At 43.3% G+C, this 19,756-nt stretch overlaps 2 protein-coding genes across 3 annotated transcripts; one reads left to right on the top strand and one right to left on the bottom strand.

Moving 5' to 3' along the window:
- The first annotated feature begins 2,006 nt into the window (after positions 1–2,006).
- LOC109893596 (aldehyde dehydrogenase family 3 member B1-like) lies at positions 2,007–11,840 on the top strand. Of its 2 annotated transcripts, none has more exons than XM_020486862.2 (10): positions 2,007–2,371; positions 3,297–3,460; positions 4,630–4,743; positions 4,896–5,016; positions 5,239–5,324; positions 5,485–5,566; positions 5,766–6,158; positions 6,366–6,532; positions 6,708–6,807; positions 6,911–11,840. In XM_020486862.2, exons 2-10 carry the CDS (start codon positions 3,299–3,301, stop codon positions 7,108–7,110), a joined length of 1,425 nt encoding a protein of 474 aa, XP_020342451.2. In that variant the 5' UTR covers positions 2,007–2,371; positions 3,297–3,298; the 3' UTR covers positions 7,111–11,840. The 2 variants fall into 2 exon arrangements, with proteins under 2 accessions (XP_020342451.2, XP_031690763.1); XM_031834903.1 differs by having other exon boundaries at positions 2,007–2,472.
- LOC109892022 (ATP-dependent Clp protease proteolytic subunit, mitochondrial-like) lies at positions 10,943–19,597 on the bottom strand. Its single transcript, XM_031834904.1, has 7 exons — positions 19,468–19,597; positions 18,834–18,935; positions 18,559–18,630; positions 16,203–16,299; positions 15,466–15,653; positions 15,116–15,221; positions 10,943–14,559 (listed from the first exon to the last, which is right to left on the bottom strand). The coding sequence occupies exons 1-7, from the start codon at positions 19,477–19,479 to the stop codon at positions 14,339–14,341; spliced, it is 798 nt and encodes a 265-aa protein (XP_031690764.1). The 5' UTR covers positions 19,480–19,597; the 3' UTR covers positions 10,943–14,338.
- Positions 19,598–19,756: the final 159 nt, after the last annotated feature.

The following is a 19,756-nucleotide window of genomic DNA, read 5'->3' as shown; positions in this document are numbered from 1 at the left end:
TGTCCAATGATCAGCAACTGTCACTAAACCAATACATGGCTTAACGTCACTCAATGACTTTTTCAAATCATAATTTGACATTTTCTCCCACATCTTCAATGCATCACTGTTGTGTGTTGTTTTTAAATGTGTTACTGCACTTTCACAATGATACATCGGCCCTTTTTAGGGTTAATCAAGATGCTATTTCAGGGAAATGTCTTTATCAGAGTGCAGGTGCATCCTGGGTTAGAAGTCATGGTTGGGTAACTTTGAATTACTGTGCCCAATGCTCATTTGGATAGATACGTCTGATAAAAACACATTCTTAAACTCTCTCCCCTATAAACAAGTTCAGTTAGCAAGATACACTAAAGTATTTAGGGGGAGGTGCCCGGAACAGCTATAAGAAACCACAAAGAGCAATTTGTTATTGTAATTAATACTCATTGTTTTATGCAATTCTTGAAAAGTTTGTTATATATATTACCAACACAAACAATGATAATGTGTGATGAGTGGCAGTGAATGACTGACAATATTAAATAATTGAAGTACTACTGCTGTGAACAAGGTCTATAATATAAATTAAATTGTGATTAAATTCTCATTATTTGATCATTCTCACCATTTAGTCAAATCAAATTAAAATTGTGTTCATGTGGTTTAAACATTGTATGGTTACCGCCCACCAGCTGGCTTATGCAAAAAGGCAGTTTATCCTCAGCTGAAACAAGGTAGTGAGAATTAGATCATGAAAGTGTATAGGAACAGTCCCTGCAGTCCCTGAGCTACTTAACTACTTTAACTGTCTATCTGAATCATCAGAGATGCTAAACTGGGACCCTGAAACACCCAGGTGACAGACTGGAGTTCACCAAGCGTGGTGCAACACAGCTGTGAGGGTCACAGAGGGGAAGAGAGATGGGTGGGGTGTGAGAGAAACAGACACCTGAGAAAAGGAGAGCAGGACCGGCGTGTGTGTGTGTTTACTTCAAGATATCTACTACTGAATAAAAATATAAACTCAACATGTAAAGTATTGGTCCCGTGTTTCATGAGCTGAAATAAAAGATCCCAAAAATGTTTGATACACACAACAAGCTTATTTCTCAAAAATGTTTGTTTCCATCCCTGTTAGGGAGCATTTCTCCTTGCCAAGATAATCCATCCACCTGACAGGTGTGGCATATCAAGAAGCTGATTGAACAGCATCATCGTTACAAAGGTGGACCTTCTGCTGGGGACAATAAAAGACCACTCTAAAATGTACAGTTTTGTCACACAGCACAATGTCACAGATCTCAAGTTGCAATTGGCATGCAGTGCAGGAATGTCCAACATAACTATTGCCAGAGAATTGAATGTTAATTTCTCTAGGACGCCTCAAACGTCATTTTTGAGAACTTATCAGAACATCCAACCGGCCTGACAACCGCAGACTTTGTGTAACCACGCCAGCCCATGAGCTCCACATCTGGCTTCTTCGCCTGCGGGATCATCTGAGGAGGGGTAGAGGGGGTGCTGACAGTATAACTGTCTGTAATAAAGCCCTTTTGTGGGGAAAAAACTCATTCTTGATTGGCTGGGCCTGGCTCCCCAGTGGGTGGGTTTATGCCCTCCCAGGCCCATCCATGGCTGCACCCCTGCCCAATCGCGTGAAATCCATAGATTAGGGTCTAATGAATTTATTTCGATTAAATGATTTCCTTCTATGAACTGTAACTCAGTAAAATGTTTGAAATTGATGCATGTTACATTTATATATTTTCTTGAGTATACATCTACTATTCATACAATTAAATAATACTGCTTGCAAGATAATGGTCTATACATAAATATACGCAATGCATTATATTCAGTAGTCTATGGCAACTAAAACAGTCTGCCCACTTGAACCTGAATTTGATTCCAGCGATTTGATTTGATACCAGGGATATTCAAATATTACCCAATGAGGTCTGGATTAGCCTACTGCTGTTTTTTGTTGTACCTGATAATTAATTGATCCTACCTGGTGTCCCTGATTATAATCATTCCCTGATTAGAGGGGATAGAATGAGAAACTAAGCAGGGGAACCGGCTTTAGGTCCAGGGTTTAATTTGAAGGGCCTTTAGTCTATGGATACCCATGTTTCTCTTCAGCCCCAGACAGGTTTACAAGCTTGTTTTTCAAGTTCTACCAAAAGACTATTCTGCTTTCCAGATTAACTAGCCGCGTTGGTAGGAAAACCACTAGCACCAGGAAATGCGCCACTTTCTTCGGGTTCCCATAACAAGTCAAAGCCACCGGCAAATTGGAATGTGATTTATCTAAATTCAGAGACCGGTCTAAAGAGTGGCTCGAAAGGGCAACATATGACCATCTAGGCTACCTTTTGAGCAGAATCAGGTGCGTTTTAACTTTTTAATTTCCTCAAATTCCGACTAACATTTTGTTAGACTTCAGTTTATTTTTATTCATCATCAGCATCTATTTACGGGAAAATTCAGGTAGGACTTCACAACTTCATCCATCCTGAAAAGAGTGCAGCTTGTACAGTATCCTAACAAAGAGGGTTTCCGACGTAAAACTGTTTTAATGTGTAACAATTTGGTACTCTAGTTTAAATCGTTAAAGTTGCATCATCCATGCCTGTCACTATTGACATCCCGCCCACGCGTTCACATAATTATTGCAGGTTTTGCCGCGTTCATTCAAATTACCCGTAACACAGCTGTGAGCAACAAACCGTGAATAACTTGCATCAAGGTCTGATTTTCACCTTTTTATAGCCCATATAACGGGCCGCATATTTTGTCATCTTACCTTCTTAGCCTGCCTTTTTGCATTTTCTACACTTGACCTGAGCCAGGTGGTTCTAACGATGAAGCCGTGCCCTGGGTGTAGGCCTATTCATTACACCTATTTTGCAACGAAAACGAGAATTTCTATTGGACACTTTTCTAAGTCCCTCCCGTTCCGTTCTTAAATGGTAAAAGGTTTCTGTTAAAATATAATGAATACACCACTGGATTCATCATGTGTTCTCAATGCGCAACAAATGTATCTTGACTGAAAATATAAAACAGTGTTCAAGGCTACTTCATGTGGGCGTTTTTAAAAGACCACTGAAGTTTAGTCAGACAATGGCCAAGTCCAGCAGCCATTGATGTCTGGAATTTACAACTCTATATTGCTATTGGCAAAGTGAATGTCCAATAGCCAGGCTCTTCTCTCATCACTGGTTATTTTGGTTGTGTGCTGTCTCAATCCTGTTTTACCAGGTGACATTATCCGCTAACTCACTTTGTGTGTCTGTCTGTTGGGTGGACAGAGATGGCCAGCCAGAGCGAGGTGATTGACAGGTTGAGGGCTACGTTCAGGTCAGGCGTGACCTTTCCAGAGCAGTTCCGTATGACCCAGCTCCAGAACCTTCTCTCCCTGGTCGAAGAAAACGAGCAGCTGATACAAGATGCTCTCCACAAGGACCTCCATAAGGTACTAGCATACACTCAGACACGCGCAGACTGCTATACACTCAGACACGCGCAGACTGCTATACACTCAGACACGCGCAGACTGCTATACACTCAGACACGCGCAGACTGCTATACACTCAGACACGCGCAGACTGCTATACACTCAGACACGCGCAGACTGCTATACACTCAGACACGCGCAGACTGCTATACACTCAGACACGCGCAGACTGCTATACACTCAGACACGCGCAGACTGCTATACACTCAGACACGCGCAGACTGCTATACACTCAGACACGCGCAGACTGCTATACACTCAGACACGCGCAGACTGCTATACACTCAGACACGCGCAGACTGCTATACACTCAGACACGCGCAGACTGCTATACACTCAGACACGCGCAGACTGCTATACACTCAGACACGCGCAGACTGCTATACACTCAGACACGCGCAGACTGCTATACACTCAGACACGCGCAGACTGCTATACACTCAGACACGCGCAGACTGCTATACACTCAGACACGCGCAGACTGCTATACACTCAGACACGCGCAGACTGCTATACACTCAGACACGCGCAGACTGCTATACACTCAGACACGCGCAGACTGCTATACACTCAGACACGCGCAGACTGCTATACACTCAGACACGCGCAGACTGCTATACACTCAGACACGCGCAGACTGCTATACACTCAGACACGCGCAGACTGCTATACACTCAGACACGCGCAGACTGCTATACACTCAGACACGCGCAGACTGCTATACACTCAGACACGCGCAGACTGCTGTACACTCAGACACGCGCAGACTGCTGTACACTCAGACACGCGCAGACTGCTGTACACTCAGACAGGCGCAGACTGCTGTACACTCAGACAGGCGCAGACTGCTGTACACTCAGACAGGCGCAGACTGCTGTACACTCAGACAGGCGCAGACTGCTGTACACTCAGACAGGCGCAGACTGCTGTACACTCAGACACGCGCAGACTGCTGTACACTCTGCATGTCCTCTGCCTCCCTCTCTCCACCTCTCATTTCCTCTGTCACCACTCTCTTTCACCTCATCCTCTTTCCCTGTCCCTTTTTCTTCACCTTGGATCTTTCGTTGTCCTGTTCCCTCTCTCCCTCGATCATTTCACCTTCTCCCCTCTCTCTCCCCCTTCAGCCCAAGTTTGAGTCGGTCCTGTCAGAGATTCAGATAACCCTGAATGACCTGTACTTCGCCATGGAAAACCTCAGGACCTGGATGCAGCCAGAATACAACATTGGCAAGAATCTGGTACAGATTCCATCAACATTCACTGTCAACTGTTTGACTCTACCACCTTTTACTATGTCTCAACATGTAAACACACACAATTGGAATATTATTTTACTGACTTAAGTAATAATTGTCCAACCATCTACTTTCCTCTCTCCATCTTGTTCTAGGCCACTAGGATGGATGACTGTTTCATACGCAGGGAACCCTTGGGGGTAGTTTTAATCATCGGGGCGTGGAACTACCCTCTACATCTTATTCTCTTACCTTTGGTTGCTGCAATTGCTGCAGGTACACATCTATCATGCCTTTGTATACCTAGAGGCTTTGTTAATAGTAAGGGATTGGATTTATAGCGTTTTAACAGTAGCTCAAAGCATTTTACATCTACCACCAATGTTGCCTTATCAGTAATGTATGTGTAAAGTGAATGTTGACTCTGTTAGCATTTCATTGTTGATTAGGTTTGATTTTGTGACGATGACATATTTATTCCATGATGTCGTGAACCAGGAAACTGTGCCATTCTGAAGCCGTCAGAGATCTGTCAGGCCACCGAGCAACTCCTGGCAGAACTCATCCCCAAATACCTGTCTCAGGTAGTACACACACACCTATATGTGCTTTAATTTCCCTCTGCTTCTGTTACCTGTTGTGGATCATCAATGGAATGAAGGCCAACAGTGCCATATTTGCTCTATACCTGCCCACTTATTGTTTGTTTTTAATGTTTTGAGTTTTGCCATCTGACTATTGTAGGACTGCTATGCAGTACTATGTGGTGGAGCAGAGGACACCAAGTCATTGCTGAAGAATAAATTTGATCACATCTTCTACACAGGTAAAGCCTAACCGAGAGGACTCCTTAGACCAATAATATGTATTAGCTCAATCCCTCTTTTTAGTATGTTTTGTGTTTTAAAATGTCGGTCTTATGTCCCTTTTATCTCACCTCTGCCATATCACCTCTATCGCACACTCTTGCATACCCTTTCCTTCTCCTCTTCCTTTCCCTTCACCCTTCCCCATCTCCTCCCCAGGTTCCCAGGTGGTGGCCCGCTCCATCCTGCTAGCGGCGGCGCCTCACCTGACCCCCGTCACCCTGGAGCTGGGTGGCAAGAGCCCCTGCTTCATCTACGGCCATATCGACATCCAGAAGGCCGCCAAGCGCCTGTGCTGGTCCAAGTTCTTCAACACTGGCCAGAGCTGTGTGGCACCCGACTACGTCCTCTGCACAGCCCAGACCCGGGACGCCCTACTGCCCGCTCTCCGGGAGACCCTGCGGACCTTCTACGGGCCGGACCCCGGAGCGAGCCTGGACATGGGGCGCATAGTCACCCCACGCCACTGGAGACGCCTGATGGACATGCTGGAGAAGTCCAAGGGGAAGGTGGTGATCGGAGGGGGGAGCCGCGAGGAGGACAGGTATATTGGTGAGTTTGGGGGGTACAGGAAAGGACGATGAGATGCAGGCAGTGGTGTTGAGTTTGGTTTGTATACTGCTGCCACCTTGTGGGTGTGAATGCAAGTTGAAATATGTTGAGGTGGTAGCCTTGCTGTTAAAGTGGCTTTAATTTCAAATATGAGTAACTAATCAGGCATATAGAAGCAAATTCTTGCTGATCAAGTGGTGTTTCTAGCTCCCACAGTGTTGGTGGACGTGCAGGAGTCTGATGCTCTAATGCAGGAGGAGATCTTTGGCCCCATCCTGCCCATCCTAACCATAGAGTCTCTGGAGGAGGGCATAGACTACATCAACCGCCAAGAGAAACCCCTGGCCCTCTACGTCTTCTCTGACGAGACCTCGGTAAGACCATGACCTACATTACAGCACATAGATGTTTCTTCTCATATCTATTTTCTTATGTTATAGTCATGGTGGTGTCCTCCACTGAGCTATAGTTTAAAGTTATGTAGTTCTATGGCTGCCTGTGGCTCCACTCTTATGGAATAAATGCACATTCCTCCCCTCTCGCTGTCAGGTAGTGACCACAGTGTTGAACAACACCAGTAGTGGTGGTTTCTGCGGCAATGATGGTATAGTACACATGGCCTTGCCAGGCCTGCCCTTTGGAGGAGTAGGTAAGTGTGTGTCTGACAATGTAAATAAAGTAGTCATTATCAGAAGAAAAGCACTAGACATGGATCTGATCATGGTGCCCTGTCATCTTCCTCTACCCTCCAGGTGCCAGTGGGATGGGTAGCTACCACGGCCGCTGGGGCTTTGAGACATTCAGCCACAGGCGGGGCTGTATGAACCGGAGCTGGTTGCTGGAGAGGGTCAACGTCCTGCGCTACCCGCCCTACAGTGACTACAACCTGGGCTGGTTGCGCTGGGCCACCACCTTCAAGAAGAACAGCTGGGGAGGCTGCTCAGTCATGTGAGAGTGGCACCCGGTGCGTGCCTGACTGTACTTTCAAAGCCGATGGGCTTTTCTTAAAGGTACAATGCAGCCGTTTTTATCTCAATGTCAAATCATTTTGGGGTAACAATGAAGTACCTTACTGTGATTGTTTTCAATTAAAATGGCCAACAAGTAACATCTTCTTAGCAAAGAGCAATTTGCCAAGAAAGAATTTAGCTAGGACTGCCTGGGAGTTGTCTGGGTGGGGAGGGGAAAACTAGCTGTTGGCAGAGGTTTGGATCTCTTATTGGTCTATTAACTAATTTACCGCCTGAAGTTGTCACCAGGCATTCCAAGAGTCCCTTCCCACCTAAATGGGCTGAAATTTCAGGCAGTCTTTATAAACTGCTCTTACACTAAAGGGGTATTATAATTTTTCACAGTATTATTCCATCATGTGGAATGTATAAAACAGTTTTTTTTTTTTACTGCACTGGGCCTTTAAAGTATCTGTCCAGTGTTCCAGATTTCTATTAAATAATTTACCTAAAATGTTAATAAAAAACATATATATATATATATAATTAAGGATGTTAAACAGCTTTTCTCTGTGGCCTGATTGGAAATAGTGGTTGGGTGTACTCTAGTTATAAAATTAAAAAAAGCCCTGACATGCCAGCTCAGCCAATGAGATGCACAAACACTTGGATATTCAAATTAGCTACCAACGCCATGTGGGGCAGTGCTGTATGCCTAGCAGGCTTGCTTTCTTTTTTGGGGGGCCTTGGCTGTGTATAGGTTGCCTGCCCTGTCCGCTAAGAATCCGAGTCACATTCTGCACATGTTATTTTACGCACACTACATAACTGCTGCTCACACTCCCCTTCCATTACCTTTCTCTCTCTACTCACCCTCTTCTGAACTATGATGATGATGATGATCTCTGCCTTGTGTTTTTGAACAGCTGAAATAAAATAAAAACTGCTGCAAATTGAACAAACATTCCCCAAAATATTTTTTGAAGGCTAAACAACCTTCTCGGTTGTAACAGATATTTTAGTTGCACAAGCAGGACTCATTAAACTATCAGCGTTTTGTGTGATGTAGGCCCACCCATACTCAACTAGTGGACCGGATCGGTTGGGCTTCGATCCCTGGTATCATATAAACACACAGGACATGAAAGAATGCATAGAATTGCAGAATATTTGCTTTAAAACAGCAAAAAAATCATATTTGCCCCATGCAAAATGTGTAGAATTGCAGGAAATTAGCTATAAAACTGCAACATTTTCAAGATGGGTGTGAACAGATTGAGGTCGCATGGGTTGTGAGGTGGGGGTTTGTTACTACATCGATAAATTACATTATCCATCCGGACCACCTCGGAAATGTGTGTGTGACTGGACCTTCTCAAATAGTACTTGAGTACCCATGATTAGGCTAATCTTCATAGTTACTGTCATATTGTAGTAGTACTGTAGGATAATACAGGATAAGTACAGTAGTAAAGTTCCTGGAAAAATAATGCAACTTCCCACTTAGAGTTTTGCATAGGAACTCTGTGTTTTCCCACACACAGGCCCTACTAACTGCTATTTCGCTTTACAATGATCATGCAAGTACAGCATGAGTAGCGGTTCCACCTCTAGGCAGCTGAGCGTGTGAATCCGGACCGGTAACCTCAGTCTGACAGTGGGCGAGTTCATTCTGTGGTGCACGTGCGCTATTATCTGTTATATCGTTTGTCAACTACTGCCTACTATACTGAACAAAAATATACACTTTTTTTTTTACAATTTTACTGATTTACAGTTCATATAAGGAAATCAGTCAATTGAAATAAATTCCTTAAACCTTAATCTATGGATTTCACATGACTGGAGGGCATATTCCCACCTACTTGGGTGCCAGGCCAAGCCCATCAGAATGAGTTTTTCCCCACAAAGGGGCTTTATTATGACAAATACTCTGCAGATTATCGGCTGTCCAGTCCTGGGCTGGTTGCACGTGCGGTTGTGAGGCCGGTTGGATGTACTGCCAAATTCTCTAAAATGACATTGGAGGTGGCTTATGGTAAATAAATTAACATTACATTTTCTGACAACCGCTCTGGTGGACATTCCTGCAGTCAGCATGTCAATTGCACGCTCACTCAACTTGAGACATCTGTGGCAATGTGTTGTGATTACAACTGCACATTTAGTGCCTTTTATTGTCCCCAGCACAAGGTGCACCTGTGTAATGATCATGCTGTTTTATTTTTTATTTCACCTTTATTTAACCAGGTAGGCAAGTTGAGAACAAGTTCTCATTTACAATTGCGACCTGGCCAGGATAAAGCAAAGCATTTCGACAGATACAACGACACAGAGTTACACATAGAGTAAAACAAACATACAGTCAATAATACAGTATAAACAAGTCTATATACAATGTGAGCAAATGAGGTGAGAAGGGAGGTAAAGGCAAAAAAGGCCATGGTGGCAAAGTAAATACAATATAGCAAGTAAAACACTGGAATGGTAGTTTTGCAATGGAAGAATGTGCAAGGTAGAAATAAGAATAATGGGGTGCAAAGGAGCAAAATAAATAAATAAAATACAGTTGGGAAAGAGGTAGTTGTTTGGGCTAAATTATAGGTGGGCTATGTACAGGTGCAGTAATCTGTGAGCTGCTCTGACAGTTGGTGCTTAAAGCTAGTGAGGGAGATAAGTGTTTCCAGTTTCAGAGATTTTTGTAGTTCGTTCCAGTCATTGGCAGCAGAGAACTGGAAGGAGAGGCGGCCAAAGAAAGAATTGGTTTTGGGGGTGACTAGAGAGATATACCTGCTGGAGCGTGTGCTACAGGTGGGGGATGCTATGGTGACCAGCGAGCTGAGATAAGGGGGGACTTTACCTAGCAGGGTCTTGTAGATGACATGGAGCCAGTGGGTTTGGCGACGTATGAAGCGAGGGCCAGCCAACGTGAGCGTACAGGTCGCAATGGTGGGTAGTATATGGGGCTTTGGTGACAAAACGGATTGCACTGTGATAGACTGCATCCAATCTGTTGAGTAGGGTATTGGAGGCTATTTTGTAAATGACATCGCCAAAGTCGACGATTGGTAGGATGGTCAGTTTTACAAGGGTATGTTTGGCAACATGAGTGAAGGATGCTTTGTTGCGAAATAGGAAGCCAATTCTAGATTTAACTTTGGATTGGAGATGTTTGATATGGGTCTGGAAGGAGAGTTTACAGTCTAACCAGACACCTAAGTATTTGTAGTTGTCCACGTATTCTAAGTCAGAGCCGTCCAGAGTAGTGATGTTGGACAGGCGGGTAGGTGCAGGTAGCGATCGGTTGAAGAGTATGCATTTAGTTTTACTTGAATTTAAGATTTAATCAGCTGTCAGATGGATTATCTTGGCAAAGGATAAATGTTCACTAACAGGGATGTAAACAAATTTGTGCACAATTTGAGAGCAATAAGCTTTTTGTGCAAATGGAAATATTTCGGAATAATTTATTTCATCTCGTGAGGCATGGGACCAGCACTATACATGTTGAGTTTTATCTTTTTGTTAATTATATTTGATTATAATTGTCATAGTTATGCTGCCATATCGTAGCAAGAGTTGCTGAAAAAAGAACTAGCCAATGTTTGCAATGAGAAAATAATTGCTATTTTGACTGCCTGAATATCGTACGTGTGTTTGATGTACTGTTACTACAGACAAAGTTTGTAGGAACATGTCGATCATGTTTTCTGTGTACAACATGATAGCTGCATGTTAGCCTAACACCCCTCCTGAAAAAATAACATGAAATTGCACTTGAGGCATGGAATGCATAGTTTGAACATGCCCACCATATCTTTAGTGTACAACACAATGTTTCCCCCTCCATGTCAAGGAGGAAGTAGCAGCAGCAGAGCATGTTAGATTACTGCTTCTAAACAGCCAGCAGGCCAACTTACAAACCCCAGATTTTTAAATGGAAGCGACTGAGATTGTTGTTGTATAGGCTTACTCCTTTTTGCTAACACAACCTGTGGATTGCTTGGCTTGTGTGCTGCAGTGTGCCCTCTCCATTAACTGTTTGTCACAAGTCAGTTTCAGTGGGCCTGTTTGGTTTGAGTACTTGAAAAGAAGGCTGTACTTGTATAGGGCCATTGAGTCAGCAGAAAAGAGCTGTGAGAAAGGGGGAAAGAGGTGCTACCTGTGGTTCTGGTTTAACCAGGTTAAACCAAGGGAGGGACACAGGCTGCATCTCAAGTCTTAATTGGCTTCCTTCCCTTGTCTCCTCTCCTTTACCATGAAATGGAAAACTGAAGAAAGGTGAAAGTAATGTAGTAGATGCCAATGGCTTTCACCTGTCCTGTTCTTTCAAATCTTTGCAGCTGAAGGGAAGGAGAGCCGCTATTGCAATCCACCCAGGGTGTGGTTTCAGTTCTGTGTGTTCACTGCTACATCACAATGGTCTAAACCTGCTTCTTCCACTCGTCTTGCTTTGACCCATCAGATCAGAATAGATGAGTGGAAGCCACTATATTGAAATGTTTCCCCAGAGTTTGAAATGCACTGGCTACCAGGGTCTGGAGAGGTAAAGGGTTTTTAGCACTGTTGCACAAGACCCCCATTGTTTACCATGGGGTTAGTATAGTTCACAGAACGGTCTTATGTAACACTTTTACTGGGTTTTGTTAAGACTCTGTGTGACATATTAGGTGGTGGATGTTTTTGATTTTAAAAGTTTTGTTCAGAAGACATTAACTAATAAAACCTTACTTTACATGAATATATTTGTTGGCTTATACTTTAAGTGTCAATTGTACTGTTATTTCCCCATTCTCCCTCATCCCAGCATGTTGCTTTTCTTTGCAAGTCATTGCATCATTAGTGCTTTACTCAATAACTTTTTGAATTTAAGGTGACTGACAAACATTTCAATATCAATGAGACAAAATCCCACTCTTTAAACATTTTCATCATGACTTGATTAAAACTCACTCTTACAAGAGAGGCTTTATCTCCAAAATCCCCCTAGTCACTGACAGTGAGGCACTCTAGGCTTACACAAGTCGCATGTACAGTTGAAGTCGGAAGTTTACATACACTTAGGTTGGAGTCATTAAAACTCATTTTTCAACCACTCCAAAAAAAAATATTGTTAACAAACTATAGTTTTGGCAAGTCGGTTAGGACATCTACTTTGTGCATGACTCAAGTCATTGTTCCAAAAAGGTGTTTACAGATTATTTCACTGACCCACTGTATCACAATTCCAGTGGGTCAGAAGTTTACATTAAGTTGAGTGTGCCTTTAAACAGCTTGGAAAATTATGTCATGGCTTTAGAAGCTTGATAGGCTAATTGACATCATTTGAGTCAATTGGAGGTGTACCTGTGGATGTATTTCAAGGCCTACCTTCAAACTCAGTTCCTCTTTGTTTGACAGCATGGGAAAATCAAAAGAAATCAGCCGAGACCTCAAACAATTGTAGACTTCCACAAGTCTGGTTCATCCTTGGGATCAATTTCCAAATGGCGGAAGGTACCACGTTCATCTGTACAAACAATAGTACGCAAGTATAAACACCATGGTACCACGCAGCTGTCATACCGCTCAGGAAGGAGACGCGTTCTGTCTCCTAGAGATGATTGTCCTTTGGTGTGAAAAGTGCAAATCTATCCCAGAACAAAAGCAAAAGACCTTGTGAAGATGCTGGAGGAAACCGGTACAAAAGTATCTATATCCACAGTAAAAATGAGTCCTATATCGACATAACCTGAAAGGCCGCTCAGCAAGGAAGAAGCCACTGCTCCAAAACCTCCATAAAAAAGCCAGACTACAGTTTGCAACTGCACATGGAGAAATGTCCTCTGGCCTGATGAAACAAAAATAGAACCGTTTGGCCATAATGATCATTATGTTTGGAGGAAAAAGGGGGACGCTTGCAAGCTGAAGAACACCATCCCAACCGTGAAGAACGGGGGTTGCAGCATGTTGTGTGGGTGCTTTGCTGCAGGAGGGACTGGTGCACTTCTCAAAATTGATGGCATCATGAGGATATATTGAAGCAACATCAAGACATGAGGAAGTTAAAGCTTAGTCGCAAATGTGTCTTCCAAATGGACAATGACCCCAAGCATACTTCCAAAGTTGTGGCAAAATAGCTCAAGGAAAACAAAGTCTAGGTATTGTAGTGGCCATCGCAAAGCCCTGACAATCCTATAGAAAATTGGTGGGCAGAACTGAAAAAGCATGTGCGAGCAAGGAGACTTACAAACCTGACTCAGTTACACCAGCTCTGTCAGGAGGAATGGGCAAAAATTCACCCAAGTTGTTGTGGGAAGCTTGTGGAAGGCTACCCAAAACATTTGACCCAAGTTAAACAATTTAAAGGCAATGCTACCAAATACTAATTGAGTATGTACACTTCTTGGCTAAGGTGTATGTAAACTTCTGACTTCTGTATATTGCAAAAGAAAACGGCTCAGTTGATCTCATCACTGAGGCAATCAAAACACTTGTTACAGACTCAAATCACACGTTGATACAATTATAATCCGTTTTTACATCAGAGCCTGTATTCGTATAGCATTAAGAGTAGGAGTGCTGATCTAGAATCCGTTTTGCCTTGTCTGTCACAATGAATAAGATTGCATGGACAGGAGGAACTGATCCTAGATCAACACTCCTACTCTTAGATGCTTTATGAGTACAGGCCCAGGTTGGGTGTGTGACTCAAAGAAAATGTATTTTATTCCAGTTCGTGAAAATCAACATCACAATTGTGTCATGGCTTGTACAAATGGGGGCTATATTGTTTCCTTCACTGTAGAGATCTGCAGTCTTTGTTTGTGGTAAATACAATGTGCATATTATGGGGGACAGTACAAATCTAAGATTGGTCAAAAATGATCATTCTTAAATGTAAATATTCTAATACTGCTGCATTTTGCCTCTCCCAGAGGTTTATCCAGCATAGAGGTATACAATGCATGTCCTCTGTTCCAAACCGGCCCCTATCCACCCAGAGCACTTCTGTAAATTAAAGGATGGGACAGGTATAAGCAATATAGTAATAGCTCCACTTTGCCCTCTGGTAGGCTACGCTGTAACTTCTCGCATATTAGTATCCACTCCAATACATTTGGATTTACGGGACATCAGCATATGCTTGCACCTGTCCAATCCATTCCGATCTACAGAAGTGCCTTTAGGTGGTTAGAAGATAGAGGATGGCTTGTGATTGGTGTGGGACTGCTTCCTGGTAGTCTGAGGTCAGGGTTCGGGTTTGTATGAGGAGGGGGGGTTGGTCCCGGGGGGGGGGCTCTGCTCGGTGGCGGAGGCTGGCGAGGGGCAGATGGCGGTAGGGGGCTCCTTCTGGACCAGCTCTGGGTCATCCTGGCCCGCCTGGGGAGGATGCACCAACACTCGGTCGATGATCCCAAAGTCCTGTGCCTCAATGGGGCTCATGTAACGATCTCTCTCCATCACACTCTCTGGGAGAAAGAAAACAGAAGGGAATAATTGTATGGTTATGAGTTTTGGTGAAAATGTGCGACACATTGGTGGTGGCTGAGGTGAGTTCACTCTTACAAAGTGCTTTGAGTGAGGAAGGACTCAATCATCAAATCACTTAACCTTGAAATAGTGCTTGAATTTAGTTAGGAGTCACTAATTCATGTGACTCAGAGGCTATGGTACATTTTCCATCAGACAAAGACATTGAAGTATTTTTATTGGAATATTACTGTTGCATATTGGGATGTGTTTGGAAATACACTTAAGTACTGGCACGTATTAGAAAACACAAGACAAGTATAATTTCATGCATTTGAACCCAGGTCTGTGTGGCCCTACGGGTATTTGAAATAAGACTAAACGATTTAATCAAACCGTCCCGCCCCCCTGGATGCCTTTTCCCCAGAGCTAAACAACCAAATCAAATTCCGCGCATATTGTGTTAGTCTCTGCCTCATCTTTATGAGCAGCTGAAATAAAAACCCTGCAGTGACTTAAAGCCAGACTACTGAACTGGATGCCTTAGCTACTTACCTATATGTGTCAACAGCTGGCCAGTGTGTTTAGCGTAGAGTTGATTGATCTGTTTCTTTAGCTTCATGATCTCCTCAGCCTGAATGGCGATGTCTGTAGCCTGACCCTAATAAACACACACGAGAGAGAAGACAGATGTTATGTGAAGGCAACTGACGTGTCAAAATACTGAACTCATATTTACATGCCCAATCACAGGTCTGGCTTTTGATGGCAACACAAGCTCAACCAACCAACATCTGTACCAGGTTCTCTAACCCCCCCTTATTCCCTTACCTGCCGGACTTCAACCTGTCCCCCCCAGCTATTCCTGCTGCCTTCCTAGTCCCATTACCCCTTTCCATCCTTACCCTGGCTCCTCCGGAGGGCTGGTGCACCATGATGCGGGCGTTGGGCAGGGAGTGCCTCATGCCGGCCGTGCCCGAAGCTAGGAGAAGACTGCCCATGCTGGCCGCCTGGCCCACACACCACGTGGAGATTGGGTTGAGGATGTACTGCATGGTGTCGTAGATGGCCAGGCCTGCCGTCACAACACCGCCTGGGGGGGAAAGGGGATAGGAGAGGAACATCATAGTGAACCAGGATTAATGGTTTGTTGGATTTAGTTCATCAATGTTCTTCTTCCATCTCTCCATAAAGCTGGAATCCATAGCGGTGAACCTGCCATGTCCATTTGCGATATTACAACAAAGACGTTACTTCAAACAAACACTTTTTTCCATCTGACATCAACGCACGCACAATAGAACCAAGTATGTATGATTTTTTTTTTTACCACAATGCTGGATGCTCATTTCCTCAAAACAATGACAAATGCGCCTGGGGCTGTTGCGCCTATCATGGATCTCAGTTTTAACATTAACCTAATGAAGTTCATTTGAAGTCAAGGTAAAAGGAGTTTCTGACTGCACCCTTTATCTCCTATTATTGTCATCTGATCCACATGTCACTTGTGTTCTCTCTGTCTCTTTCCCCTCTAAGAAACATGCTTTTTAAAGTAACCATCCCTATTCCAACCATCCCCTGCACCACCATCTGTTCCTCTTTGTGAGAGGTCCCCCTCTATTCTCCTCCCCTATTCTCTTACCAGGACTGTTGATGTACATGTGGATGGGTTTGTTGTTGCTCTCTGACTGCAGAAAGAGTAGTTGAGCAATAACCAGACTGGCCACAGAGTCATCAATCTGAAAAAAAGGCAGGGGGAGAGGAGAGATTAACAAATTAATCTTAACTGCAACAGCAGACTCAGAAATCCAGATGTTTTAATCGGTGTGGGCTTACTTCGATTATGACCGTGCGCCGATAAGCAGAGTAAGTTGTATACATTTGATTTTCTTAGCTTTTATTTAACTAGGCAAGTCTTAAGAACAAATTCTTATTTACAATGACGGCCTAGGAACAGTGGGATAACTGCCTTGTTCAGGGGCAGAACAACAGATTTTTACCTTGTCAGCTCGGGGATTCCATCTAGCAACCTTTAATGACATCAGTTTCATATCGAATTATTAGTGTGCATGTAAACATACCCAATGTCTCCTGGTGTAGGTTTTGAATCCCAAACTATTACACACACAGACTTACAGACTTACACAGACAGTGATACCCAGTGAGACTTACCGGCCCCATTACACAGACAGTGATACCCAGTGAGACTTACCGGCCCCATTACACAGACAGTGATACCCAGTGAGACTTACCGGCCCCATTACACAGACAGTGATACACAACTAGAATTACAGTGCCTTGCGAAAGTATTAGGCCCCCTTGAACTTTGCGACCTTTTGCCACATTTCAGGCTTCAAACATAAAGATATAAAACTGTATTTTTTTGTGAAGAATCAACAAGTGGGACACAATCATGAAGTGGAACGACATTTATTGGATATTTCAAACTTTTTTAACAAATCAAAAACTGAAAAATTGGGCGTGCAAAATTATTCAGCCCCCTTAAGTTAATACTTTGTAGCGCCACCTTTTGCTGCGATTACAGCTGTAAGTCGCTTGGGGTATGTCTCTATCAGTTTTGCACATCGAGAGACTGACATTTTTTCCCATTCCTCCTTGCAAAACAGCTCGAGCTCAGTGAGGTTGGAGAGCATTTGTGAACAGCAGTTTTCAGTTCTTTCCACAGATTCTCGATTGGATTCAGGTCTGGACTTTGACTTGGCCATTCTAACACCTGGATATGTTTATTTTTGAACCATTCCATTGTAGATTTTGCTTTATGTTTTGGATCATTGTCTTGTTGGAAGACAAATCTCCGTCCCAGTCTCAGGTCTTTTGCAGACTCCATCAGGTTTTCTTCCAGAATGGTCCTGTATTTGGCTCCATCCATCTTCCCATCAATTTTAACCATCTTCCCTGTCCCTGCTGAAGAAAAGCAGGCCCAAACCATGATGCTGCCACCACCATGTTTGACAGTGGGGATGGTGTGGTCAGGGTGATGAGCTGTGTTGCTTTTACGCCAAACATAACGTTTTGCATTGTTGCCAAAAAGTTCAATTTTGGTTTCATCTGACCAGAGCACCTTCTTCCACATGTTTGGTGTGTCTCCCAGGTGGCTTGTGGCAAACTTTAAACGACACTTTTTATGGATATCTTTAAGAAATGTCTTTCTTCTTGCCACTCTTCCATAAAGGCCAGATTTGTGCAATATACGACTGATTGTTGTCCTATGGACAGAGTCTCCCACCTCAGCTGTAGATCTCTGCAGTTCATCCAGAGTGATCATGGGCCTCTTGGCTGCATCTCTGATCAGTCTTCTCCTTGTATGAGCTGAAAGTTTAGAGGGACGGCCAGGTCTTGGTAGATTTGCAGTGGTCTGATACTCCTTCCATTTCAATATTATCGCTTGCACAGTGCTCCTTGGGATGTTTAAAGCTTGGGAAATCTTTTTGTATCCAAATCCGGCTTTAAACTTCTTCACAACAGTATCTCGGACCTGCCTGGTGTGTTCCTTGTTCTTCATGATACTCTCTGCGCTTTTAACGGACCTCAGACTATCACAGTGCAGGTGCATTTATACGGAGACTTGATTACACACAGGTGGATTGTATTTATCATCATTAGTCATTTAGGTCAACATTGGATCATTCAGAGATCCTCACTGAACTTCTGGAGAGAGTTTGCTGCACTGAAAGTAAAAGGGCGGAATAATTTTGCACGCCCAATGTTTCAGTTTTTGATTTGTTCAAAAAAGTTTGAAATATCCAATAAATGTCGTTCCACTTCATGATTGTGTCCCACTTGTTGTTGATTCTTCACAAAAAAAAATACAGTTTTATATCTTTATGTTTGAAGCCTGAAATGTGGCAAAAGGTCGCAAAGTTCAAGGGGGCCGAATACTTTCGCAAGGCACTGTACCGGCCCCATTACACAGACAGTGATACACAGTGAGACTTACCGGCCCCATTACACAGACAGTGATACCCAGTGAGACTTACCGGCCCCATTACACAGATGATCCTCTCCCTCAGAAGACGAGAGTAGATGTCATACGCACGCTCTCCTCGACCCTAGGAAAGAAGAGAAAGACAAGGAGAAGGAATGAGGGAAAGAAAGAGGAAGATCTTTGAACATTGGAAAGCAGCTAGAATAGCAAGGACCAGGAACTTACAGGTGAAAACCACTAACTAAACCGTTCCAAACCAAGAGTGAATCAAGTTGCATAGAAATGTTGCAGTCCTACATAGAACTCTGTTGGGGTTCCAATTCTTACCGTCTGCTCCACAACGATAGGTACGAGAGGACTCCTCCATTGAGCACTGTGGTGAATGGTCCTGTGTGACTTTAAAGCTGTCACTCCACATTGTAACACTCTCTAAGAGAGGGGGATAGAGAGAAAAAGTTCATATGTCTCTAAGATCTTAACCTAAGTGTTGGGCAGGTTATTTCAATAATGATATGTTAAAGTTACATTCAGAGATAGCATGGTTATTTTTTTTCAACTCTGGCCCCTTGAAGTGTGTTCAAGACAAAACTATCAAATGTATTGTGATCTTACATCAACTCTGAACATTACACACACTTTAGGAAATGCTACAGTTACTCATGATTTCACATTAACAGTTAGGAAAATGTTGACAGTGGTTTCCTTAAAAAAATAGTAATTACATTTAGCTAGCTGGAGATGGGAATGAGTTAGGTTAGCTACACAATTTTGGTCAAGTTACACAAGTGTGGCTAGCCAGCTAGCTTTAATCGTCGCAGGTGCATGATGCATACTATTAATCTGATTCGAGAATGCACCGCTGAGACAGCTAATAAACATTTGCACATTGTAATCTATATAGTTTACAACACAAACGATGCATTTCCAAAATATGTTTTCACTCTTTATCTCCAATACTTACTCGTATAAGCATTGTGATGTCTTGTAATGTGCAATCCCCTTTGTTTGACCCCAATTTAACCGGAAACAATTCTAATTTGAGCGTCGAACTGTTCCTGAAGTGGCTGAGCAATATTCCTCTGTCATGTGACGAGTTTGTGTTTACAGCCTCGAATATGACGGCGCTAGATGGCAATGGTGCACAAGAAAAATCCACTAACATAATACTACAGTATTGCTTATCGTTGCCTTAATAGTTTTTAGATACCGACTATTTTTAAAATACAAAAGCCTACTTGTTATATAAATAA

Source organism: Oncorhynchus kisutch, linkage group LG10 (assembly GCF_002021735.2).
Source record: "Oncorhynchus kisutch isolate 150728-3 linkage group LG10, Okis_V2, whole genome shotgun sequence".
Classification (NCBI taxonomy): domain Eukaryota; kingdom Metazoa; phylum Chordata; class Actinopteri; order Salmoniformes; family Salmonidae; genus Oncorhynchus; species Oncorhynchus kisutch.
Note: the sequence above shows the minus strand (reverse complement) of the source record. Positions and strands in the feature narration are given on the sequence as shown.

Bases quoted from the DNA above. Each gene is read 5' to 3' on its own strand.
- LOC109893596 (XM_020486862.2), top strand. From the start codon at position 3,299: ATGGCCAGCCAGAGCGAGGTGATTGACAGGTTGAGGGCTACGTTCAGG. The intron at 3,461-4,629 runs GTACTAGCATAC...CTCCCCCTTCAG, and splicing joins TCCACAAGGACCTCCATAAG to CCCAAGTTTGAGTCGGTCCT. The intron at 5,325-5,484 runs GTAGTACACACA...TGACTATTGTAG, and splicing joins TCCCCAAATACCTGTCTCAG to GACTGCTATGCAGTACTATG.
- LOC109892022 (XM_031834904.1), bottom strand. The intron at 15,654-16,202 runs GTAAGAGAATAG...TTTCCCCCCCAG, and splicing joins CATGTACATCAACAGTCCTG to GCGGTGTTGTGACGGCAGGC. The intron at 14,560-15,115 runs GTAAGTAGCTAA...TCTTTCTCCCAG, and splicing joins CCAGCTGTTGACACATATAG to AGAGTGTGATGGAGAGAGAT.